Here is an 11517-nt window from a genome sequence, read left to right on the forward strand (position 1 = left end):
TGCAAGTGCCTGAGCTTCGGTGGCTAATTCTTGTGCTCAAATTCATGAGCATGCTCATCTGAGCATTGTTGTTGGCTTAATGGTGTGATTCAGTGATAAGTACTAAGTGCTTTACTTGTTTATCATGATCCAGTGGTTCATCAAGCCTTTGATGTGCTTCTGGATACAATCATATGATTATTACTTCAGTATCTGTTTATTCAGTTAAGGCTTGGGTGTAATTCTTCAGTAGCTGACTCATTTCTGATGCTATGCTTGGCTTATAGCAATCAGTAGCATGAGCTAGCAAGCTCTGATGATTATCTAATCATCGTTTGCTTGATGGTTAACTGTTGTGCTTCCTTCTGTGGCTATCTGGTGCTCACCCAGTGCTATTTGTGCTTCCTACAGGCTTAGCCTGTGTGTGCTGGTGCTTGTCCAAGCATCAGTGACTGCTTGCAATGATCCTTTGGATCATCTGCAAGACTATGTGCATCAGTAGCTTGTCTGTTTCATTTATCTGCTTAATTTGCCTTGATATTTGCATAAATGATGTGAGCTGTGACACAGTGATGATCATATCAATTAATTTGCTTGGGCTAGAGGGATGCCAACACTTGTTGGGGACCCTAGCCCACTCTGAACCCACCAGGGCGATGATGCATGTGCTGGGCTTGGTGGTTTGACTGTTTTGGTTGGTTGAGGTGGCCTCAGCAGCCATTCTTGGCTGTTCAGGAAGCTCCCACCCCTGTTGGCTGGCTGTGGCTTGATTAATGCATCACTGGACAATCCCTTGTTGGATTTCCAGTGAGCTTTACTGTTGACAAAAGAAATAGGCACAGGTTGCCTATCTGTCTGATGGTTTTACTAGCTGTAGGTGCTAGGTGATTTGGGCTAGGCTAGCTGTGAATCCATCCTTTGCTGGATTTCCTTAGTTGTGCCATTGATATGACATAACTAGTGTTCCCTTGGATGATTTCCTATTAGCCTCTCCCCTCTTTGCTTGTACCAAATGGCTGTTAGCCATATGATGACTCACACATAGGGTTTCTACCCTCTTTTGCTTCTGTGACATATGCACATGCTTAATTATGAGCAAAACCATGGTTTGCTCATGTTTTTCTGGTATACCTCACTCCAGCTCCAAGAATTGTGGTTGGTGTAGAGGGTTTGCTTCTGGATGATGTGTGAAGCTTGCCCTGCTCCTCCTGCTGGCTTGTGAATCTTGGTTGGTTTCTGGTGGTTGCTAGAATAGGTGAAGCAGCTCTTGTTGTTCACCTGTTCTAGTTGTTCTTGATGTGTTCTTGCTGTTCTTACCCTGATGCTCCTTGTCGATGGAATGGTTAGGGTTTGGCTGTGAAAAGCTTATGTATGCCTCTCCTCTTCCTTCTCTGGTCGACAGCTCCACCTCTCCCCTTTGGTGACTCACTGTGTGTGTGTGCTGCATGCAGGCTGTGTGTGTGTGTGTATGTGTATGCTGATGCTTTGCACTTGGCTGTGAGAGTGGATCAGCTCGGCAGACTTGGTATTATCCACCATCACATTTTATTTGCTAACCTGCCAAGTGGCTTTGCCACTTGGCTTAATCCTTGTTTGGTCTTTGTGTGTGTGTGCAGGGACAATGTGCTGATCAAGATGAAGATCAAGATCTTCTTGAGCAAGAATTACATGATGATCAACAATGTAGTTTAGGACATTTTATTGACTTGTAATTTTCCTATTTCTTTTTCCTTTTATTCAATTCATGTAATGTGTTGTAATATATCATAATTCAATTCTGGATATTGTAATTGACAATGTATTATGTGTGATTATCAATAAAGCTCCCATTTTCCTTAATGAGCTTTATATAATTGTTGTATTAGTTATATTCTTGATTCCTTTTAATTATCTCTTGAATTAGCTAAAGTTTGAATTATGGAATATCCATTTGATGTTCAAATTCAAATTTGGTTTGAATTCAATCATACAACTTAATTTAGAATTCAATCATGCAACTTAAGATTTCAATGCAATATCACTTCTCTCTTCTCAAAACCCTAATTTAGATAAGTAGGAACAAGTTCATCGCACTATCGAAACCCTAACCCTGTAAGGTGTCGAGAGAGAAACCTGTCCCCCTTCGATGCAGTTTTGGTTTTAAAAGCGCGAAATTTCCCCGTAATTTACAATGCAATGCACATCCCTTTCTAAAATCTACCCCTCGATCGTCTCTAAACCTGGGACATTACACTAACTAAAATGCATGTATTTAGACATAAGTGAGACACCTATATATTTTCAAACGGGGATGTAGTAGTTTTTGCGGTCATGTGTTGGCAATAAAAATGGATTCCCCATTTCATCTGTGCACAAGGAGGGAAAAACGAGTGGTCTTTTGTGAAGTGTCTCTACCAATCTACAACCACTTAAATTTTCACATGTACCCTAGACCCTGAAGGATGTCCAAATCAAGTTGCAGTGTTTTATCTCGATCCACATCTACATATGGTTTATAATTGAGCTTTATCCTATTGGATTCAAAATTAAACTGTATGATTTTGCTTGTTTTTGTACCCACTTGGGAAGGGTTCATGCAGGATCTGTAGCGAACTTTCTTGTGAAGACATATTTTGGCACATATGTGAATCTTCTCACGGCCATCAACTTTGCATACTCAAGTTTTTTACTCCTATATATGCAAAATGATATCAGTGTATTTTCCATTTTACTTATTCACAATGTTGGCAAAAAAATTGAATTTTTATGCCCATTTATTTTCATTTTTTGATTTCTTTTTTGAATTTTCATGCCCATTTGAATCTTTGTCAAATCCTAGGTTTGACCAAGATTTAAACAAGTTTAACACATGAAGTTTTTGATTCTAATTTTATACGAGTAGAAACAAAGGGAGTCCGAAGGGTGATCCTACTCTTCTCCAGATGCAGTGTTCGAGTCGTGATCCTCCAGAGTTCTAGGCGGACAACATAGTTCTAAGATTATGCGGCGGAAGTTTGGCTCTAATTTTAAGAGTAGAAATCAAGGGAGTTCGAAGGGCCAGCTGCCGGATTGTGCGCTCCTAGTAGCTCCCTTCTCTCGGCAGACTCGGCTCGAGTTGCTTCATCGCGGGCGTGATCCTACTGTTCTCCTGATCGAGTCTCCGAGTCGTGATCCAACGACCACAGCCGTTTCCTGGCAATATCTCTGCAACCGAGAGCGTGATTTCGATCCCTGGATTTGCTCGCGTCGGAGGCTCGGACTGGAGCAGAGCAGTCGGCCGGCCCCAACTCCAATTCCTGTTATTACTAGACAAATCCTCTCGACTGAAACACCATTGTATGCCATTACAGGTTACTTGTTCTCCCTCGTCCCTCTCTCTCTACCCTATATATGGTTCATTGATCAAACGAGACACTTGTGCTTGTCTGTAATCTAAGTTCTGACCCTTGTGATCCGTTTGGTAATACCAAAATAAGAAACTCTTCCTTGTTAATTTCAGGTGCACAATGATCAACAATACAGTATGCAAAAGAACTTCCTCAAACCGTATCAGTGGGAAACCAATCTATAAGAAAGCGAGGCCAAATGTTAAACTGGAAGACCTTCCACAGGTATGTCAAATTTTCTTTTCTGTGTTAATTCTGTATAGATGGAACTGCTAATCTCGAGGGATATTGACGCAGGATCTGCTGTGCACCATTGTATCAAAGTTGCCTGCTAAAGAAGTTTCAAGAGCTACTGTTTTATCAAGCTATTGGAGATATATCTGTGGTATTTGCTGCTACAAATTATGTTTCACTGGTGCTACTGGGTGTTGCCGTGATACTTTAGAAAGAAAAGAATACCTCCAGTGCATCCATAAATTCATCAATAATGTCAATACAGCCGTGCAAAAGTGCCATGCCAAGTTGGTTGAAGAGTTCAATGTCAGATTCGAGTTCGACGCAATGCTGGTTGATCATCTAAATAATTGGGTTAAATTTGCGGTATCATCACAGGCAAAGAGCATAGTTTTCTATTTACGGCCTATTAACTTGAGACGCACGGATGTAGATCGCTACTTATTTCCATTTCACCTTTTGGATAGTGGAAGCAACATGTCTCATCTACAGTGTATACAGCTTAGCTTTGTATCTTTCAGACCACCATCTGAATTCAGAGGTTTCCCAAGCCTGAGAAAGCTTGATTTGCAGTTTGTCGATATCACTATAAAGGATCTTGAAGTTATACTGTCCAATTGCTATAATCTTGGATGGCTCAGCTTAGTCAGATGCTTCCTGAATGGCGAACTAAAGTTGGATCGTCCGTTGTCCCACCTTCGACACCTAACAGTTGTATACTGTAAGGTGACCAGGATAGAACTTCATGTTACGAAGCTCGTTGCGTTTGTATATGATGGTCCCATTGTTCCTATTGTTATGGCTCAACATTCGAAGCTGGAAAATGCACATATACGATTCTTCAAGGCAACTTATCAAGATGCTGTCAGTGCACTTCTGAATGGTATTCCGACCATGCAAAATCTGACTCTCCAGACTACTTGCCCACAACTAGAGGTTTGCTCCTCGAATGGCATTGAATTTACAATCAAATTTATGGTGGACATCATCAGTTCAATAATACAGTTCTTTTTGCCTTGCAGGTGCAATCATTGTTGAATAACACATGCAAGATTTCCCATCTTAGGCACTTACAGTTGTTAATGAGTATATTAGGTAAACATATTGAGAAGCTTCCCCATGTACTAGTTTCCATCCTGAGGGCAGCTCCATTTATTGAAAAGCTTGAGATCCATGTAAGTACCCTTCTTGGTTCTTATGTCCCAATAGGTATCTTTCTTCTTTGGCACCGCATTTGATTTGCTTTTAGCCCTTCTATACTTGTTTCTGTTCGTGATAGGTGTTACAACTTGTTGTGTGCATGGATACGGAATTTGTGTGATAGGCAGTTGAAGTGGACACTAAAATTCGAAGGGGGGCCCCTTCGTACGTATGTATTTTCATATACTGTGCTAATCATGTATACTACCATATTTGAATCTTGCAGTTTGCTACCTGTGGCCACCTTTGCTTTTCGAACAATGGTACTTTGGACAATCAGCATCTTCAGCGGTGTGAATATACTTATCTGAAGAGTATGCATATGACGGGATATAAAGGGGCAAGAGGTCAACTTGAATTTCTTCTACATATTGTGGAAAATGCCCCTGCGCTGGAGGTATTAACTGTGGACACAACAGAACGGCTTTATGAATATGAAGATGTTTCTGTAAATTTGATTTGCAGAAAAAAATCATGCTCCGAGCGCGCTGCTCTGCATGCCGGATCCTGTCTCAGTGAAAAACTTTCACCAAAGGTGAAACTTTGTGTTATGTAGGTAGGGCTCCTTTAGAGTCAACAAGTGTGTGTCTGCTTCTGTTGAAAAATTGTGCCACCTGTATGCCGTGAGAGTATTTGTTAATGAAACAACTAAGAGCATCTCTAGCAGAGTCTTTATTTTTCTGAACCGAAAAAAGTGAGTTCAGTCTTCTGAAAAACAAATTGCGAGTGAATTTGGACGTGGCGCAGATCAACACCCGTATTCGGAACGAAAAAACAATGAATTCAAAATTTGCCGGTAAAATGATCATCGCAAACAAGCTTAAAAGAGAAATGCTTAAAAGAGAAATTCAAACGTAGTTAGGGCGTAATTCGATACATAAGATCGCTACGTACATTGCGTTTGAGGTGGTCGATGACCACCTCCAAAAGTAAACTAATTTGGCCGGCAACGACCTACTATGTGCGCCGCGGAAGACTACGCCGTCGGTGGCGTACTCGGCGTTGAGGTCGACGACCTCCTGCTTCAAGCGGCGGACGACCGCCTCCTTCTGTGCGGCCTCGTACTCGCGCACGGCACCGACGGCTTCCGCCTCCTCGCGGCGGAGATGATGGCCACCTTCTGCACCGCCGTCGTCTCCTCCTCATCGTTGAGGACGAAGTCCCCCGACTGCAGCTGGAGGGTGCGCACCGGCACCTCCTCCTCCTCCTCCTCCTCCTCCTCATCACTGTTGTCCGTGCCGGGCCACCACAGCGCACGGCCGGACGCGGCCGAGGACGACCCCTTGCCGCTATTCGCGTAGCGCGCGAGCTTTCCCGGTGGCGTTAGACCCCAGTTGGTCCAGCGCCGCGCACTGCGCTTCCGAGCGCCTTCTAAGCGGTTCCATTTGCACCGCTCGGCCTCGGACTGGAAGACGGGGGGTGCGGCGGAGAGGTGCTCCCGCCAATCTGCCCGTCTCCCTTGCCGGTGTTGTTCGCCCCAGCCATGTGGTCACGGTGGTGGTGGAGAGAGGGGAGAAGCGGCGGCGGTGGCTCCGCGATTGCTCGCCGGAAGTCCAACCGTGCGCGCGGCGGAGGGGGTGGACGCGGCGGAGGGAGTAGGGTTTTGGAACCATACTCCCCTCCGTGGCCTGTATATATACGGGTCGACGGTCCAGTTTCTCGGGCCCCGAACTTTTTATACGGGCCAGCCCTCCGATTCGGGTGCTCGCCTGAACCCGTAAATCCGCCGAAAGAAATCAGTTCCGGTGGGATTTACGGTCTCTGTTAGAGCTCTAAGATGGTTCTGGTAGCTAGCTTGGCTAGATAAAGAACGAAGGTTAGTTTCCACCTGCACAGATTTTAAGCTGCCAAGGTAACACGACACATGTTGCTTTGGATGCTGGTATGGTCTTCAACATGGTTCAACGATTTTTGGCTGCATGGAGGTTTCAATTTTTTGCCACATGAAGTCTTGATTTTGGCTCCTCATCCTACACCGGACCCAGCAGGGTGTCTCTGCCTCCGCCGCCGGCCGCACAGGCCGCCCGGACATCGTCGGGTCACCTGGTGTACTGCTCCATCTCGCTTCCTTCCGTTAGCAGCTGCGCTTGACGGCGTCAGCCGAGACCTCCGCTCCGCCTGGACTTGCTGCTTCAGCTCATCGTTAACTACGTCGCCGAGTCAACGGCTGTTTCCACTTACTCACCCTGGTCCAATCTGGTGAGCCTTCTCTTCCAGCTCTAGTGCTTAGTGAACTGCCATTCAGTGCAAAGAGACAATCTGCTGAAACAGAGTAGCACTAGGATCGGGTTTGCACCACAAAAAACCAACATCCCCGTGGCGGACGGCTTCGGTGACAATGACTTTGTGGACGAGGAACGGTGCCGCACTCCCGGCCACCCACTGACTGCAAGGGTGTCCTTCCCGAACGGCCTCCAAGCCTGCTTCCTCCAGAGAAACTCGCACCCGCCGCCCATTGGAGTCCATCGCGAGCGCCCGCCGCCCCTAGACTCTACCCGTCATGAGCTAATAAACAAGAATAACTGCTGTTCCCTGAGAGCAATTCCAATAGTGTAGCCAGCTGTTGGCTATAAGGCATGTGCCATGTCATCTATAGCAAACTTAGAGCCAACATCTACAATAGTGAGCTATAAAAATGTAGTACTTTAACAATGCATGGTCCATCTTTCACTCTCACAAAGTGTCTAGGAGCACGTGCTAGAGCTGGCTCTTGCATAAGAGCCCACTCTTCTTCTTTCTCCTCATCTCTCTCCTCCAACTAAGCAATAATATACTATTTTAATCCTTATAGCCAGCTGACTAGGATTTATTGAGCAAGGAATCGGAGAAGGTTTGGTGTGCAGTGAGCGGTGATGTCAGGCCTTCGTTGATGGTTTTTTTTCTGCCAGCATGTGGTTGTGATGCACTGCAGCACTACAACACGTTGGCGACGGAAGAAGTTTCAAAAGCTGAAATATGCTCAACGTAACCAGCACTACGACGACACTACCCTGATCTGCTTGCAGAATATATTTATGAACGATGCTACATAGTGCTATAGCATCGGTTAGTCTACCAGGGTGACTCCATGTCTCAATAGAATTATTTCTGAAAAAGGAAAACGATCCCCATCCTGAAAGGGACATGTCACTTAAAGAGGAAATGTAGCCCGGATCCCCTTTCCAGTGCATGCGAGAGCGGAGACAGGCGATAGATCAGTTCCAAATACAGCTCTGCGCAGGCAGATGCTGAACAAACAAAAAAGCACGCTTTGCACATCACGTCCACACTTTGCACATCACGTAGTGTTACAACAATAAAACTTCATCTATATCTTTTATAAAAATTTACATCCCCGATAAATAACACAACACATACCACTTATTCCGTGATCTAATTGTGCATGTAAAAAATACAACGATGGATGTAAAATAGTACAAAAAATACATCCAAGATCACGAAAAGTGGGATCACATTAAAACGTTCTGTTTTACAACTTGATCCATTAAAACGTTCTGGATGTAGAAAATTGACAAAAATTACATCTAGAATAAAGAAAAATTAATATAATTACATCCTTACACTAAGAGGGAGGTGAATATTCTGATAGGCAAGAATTAGTCTGCAAAAACTACATCCAAAAACCATAATATACATCCTTCTACCAGTGTGTAAGTAAAAAAGTTAAAAAGCAAAAAAAAAAATTTAGTCTGCAAAAAATACATCTAGGAAACATAATTCTTTTTTTTTGCGTAAAAGAGAGTTTAAATAACCATAGAGGGATCACTGTTTACAGGGGAATCAATAGTTAACAGGTAAGAAATACAATCTGGCAAATGGTCACGCCAGGTGCAGCTTCCAGCCGATCTAGCCAGGTTGGCAAGGGCATCCGCCACTTTGTTGCCCTCTCTCTTCGTATGTACAATCTTCACTTCCTTGAAGGTCTTCAGAAGTGTCTTTGTCGCCTCGTAAGTGCTCCACTGCCTTGACCTGTCGATGTCGGTGCAGTTCAGAGCCGAAACCACTGCAGCACAATCAGTCTCCAGAATAACCTTAGTAAAACCCAACCCTTGAATCATTTTGGTTCCCAGAAGAGCTGCTTTAGCTTCAGCATCTTCCCCATCATGGCATTTGACGATCGGCGAGCAGGCAGCCATGACAATCAGTCCCTCACTGTTTCTGATAACAGCCCCGGCACCCCCAGGATTCTCAGCGCCAATGAAAGAGGCATCAGTGTTGAGTTTGATCCACCCCACCGGAGGAGCCGACCAGAACGGCATAGCCTTGTTTTTCGTCCTGGTCTCGGCTGGAGGGCCTTCTTCACTGATTTTGCCTTTGCCCTTGATATTGTGCATGGCAGTACCCGGGTGATGACAGTATATGTCGTAGGACTCTAGAAAAGAGACCGATCTCTCAATTGTTTCTTTTCCATTTTCATGGATGATGTCATTCCTCAAGTGCCACGCTCTCCACAGAAGTTTCAAAATCCTTGCACCAGTAATATCATCCACCTGAGCAAGGAGGATTTGCAGCCAGTCCTTCCTAGTTCGTCTGAAACTTTCCTCCTTTGGTAGGTACCAAATCCTTCGCATGGCATGTCTGAGGGCAGTGGCCTTTGTGCAGACTACAGTAGCGTGGTGCGAATCCTCGGTGCCATTACCACAGATGGAGCACAGGTTGTTTACTTCCAAAGTCCTTCTCCATTTGTTGTTCTTGGTAGCCAGGGTATCCGTGGCCAGCCTCCACCCAAAAACTCTGATTTTTGGTTGAACCTTAGCTTTCCAAATCTTATTCCAGATTGATCTGACTCCGTTGGGATTGTTGCTAGAGCTCCCGACGTCTCTGTTTCTATGTTTGAGGTTGTAGGCAACACTACTAGGGAAAGGCCCATTGCTGGCGCACCAAAAAGGCCCATTGCCGGCGCACCACGAGCCCGCCGGTGCGAACGCGCCGGTGATAAATGGACACTGCCGGCGCACCAGGTAGTGCGCCGGCGATATGTCAGCTACTGCCGGCGCACCACCCAAGCTTCGCCGGCAAAGATATATTCCACCGGCGCACAATCAGGTGCGCCGGCAGTAGTGCTTCCAGCACTGGCGCATACCACGTGCGCCGGCAGTATGTCATTTAGGTGCGCCGGCAATTAATTCGAAAATTCTTTTTTCCAGCTTTTTTCCAGCATATTACAATACATATTTGACAGCAATATATATTTACAACGCAGTTCATATTTATACAGTATTACATGCAATATGAGAAGCACATAGAGAGCCAAGTTTCATTTCGGTATCAGTACACAAATACGCAAGTCTCGTTTCGGAATGTGTTGATTCATACAACACATGTGCATATGCAACACCGAACGACGAAGTTTCACAAAGTTAGAAGTCTTGGTACATAGTCGTCACAAGTATCGTCATACACCTCACAATGTAGGTCCTAACCTAAACTAGAATCACATAGAACATGACCAACATGGTCATGATGACCATCATCACGAAGGCCATGGTCTTCATCCGGTTCCTCCTCATGTCCCTCATCTCTCCCGCTAGATAACGGGCGTATCTTCCTTCCGCCTCCACCCTAGTGGGGTATCCCTTGTAGTTGTTGCCGGCTGAAACGGTGCACCTGTCTCCGACAGTCCTCCCAGTCGTCGTAGACTCCAGGAACCCTCCCCTTGTACACAACATATGTCGTCGGCATCTCCATTCACAAGACAAGTAAAACGTTAGTACCAATGCAATGAACAAGTGCCAACTCAAATAAGAGACAAGTAGTATGAACTAAATAGCATGTGCCTCATACTTTGTTGGTCGAAATAAATAATAACATACGGGGATGGGGTCGGTGAGGCTAGGTAGGATGCACAATAGATTGATATTTGTGGCCATCACACCAAGCCTCACTGGCCCCACCCCGGAGTGTACAAGTGACCGAACATTTTAATCATCGGCCAATGCAATTAAGAAGTGCGAACTCAAATAGAAGACAAGTAGTACGAATTAAATAGCGTGCCTCATACTTTGTCGGTCGAAACAAATATTAACATCCGGGGATGGAGTCGGTGAGGCTAGGTAGGATGCACAATAGATTGATACTTGTGGCCGTCGCACCAAGGCTCACTGGCTCCACCCCGAGTGTATGATTGACCGAACATTCTAATCATCGGCGAACTCCAAATACGAGGCAAGTAGTGGTCGAGTAAATGCAAATAATTATTAAGCTATGTACGCCATAATCTTGAAATATATAGCGAAGTAAATGAAACTACGGACACATGTTCACATGCACATTCATACAACTAAATAAAAGCAACTAGTCGATTCTATGGGAATATATAGCAATTATTACGGTACGGAAGTTCAAGGACATATCGTTCAAGCTTTAGCAAGTGTTCCCGTCGTAGGATCGGGTTGTACGCCTAGGGGGAATGGACGGCAGCCCTCAAGCGAGTTGAACGGCCTCTCATCACGCGACATCTCCAAGCGGAGGTCTATCTCATCATTAGGTGGTAGACCATAGCCGTAGAAGAACTCGCCAGATCTATTGTTGACATCCTGCAGGATTATCGTGCAAATGAACTGCTGGATGCGACCCCGGTTCTTTCTAATCTCTCTATCGGGGACATCCGCCATGTTTGCAAACCTGTTTCTGAGATTCTCCGGCAGCAACATGTCATCTGCGTACTTTATGTACTCCTGCATCCGAAGGATGGCGTACCACGCGTCCATCCCATTGTCGGGCGTCGGTCGCTCGAGGC

The 11517-nt window shown here is 45.2% G+C and overlaps 1 protein-coding gene across 1 annotated transcript; it reads left to right on the plus strand.

Moving 5' to 3' along the window:
• Positions 1-3456: 3456 nt before the first annotated feature.
• Positions 3457-4578, plus strand: LOC124663888 (F-box/FBD/LRR-repeat protein At1g13570-like). The gene is made up of 3 exons (XM_047201534.1): positions 3457-3569; positions 3642-4500; positions 4571-4578. The coding sequence occupies exons 1-3, from the start codon at positions 3465-3467 to the stop codon at positions 4576-4578; spliced, it is 972 nt and encodes a 323-aa protein (XP_047057490.1). The 5' UTR covers positions 3457-3464.
• Positions 4579-11517: the final 6939 nt, after the last annotated feature.

This window comes from Lolium rigidum, chromosome 6, assembly GCF_022539505.1.
Source record: "Lolium rigidum isolate FL_2022 chromosome 6, APGP_CSIRO_Lrig_0.1, whole genome shotgun sequence".
NCBI classification, from domain to species: domain Eukaryota; kingdom Viridiplantae; phylum Streptophyta; class Magnoliopsida; order Poales; family Poaceae; genus Lolium; species Lolium rigidum.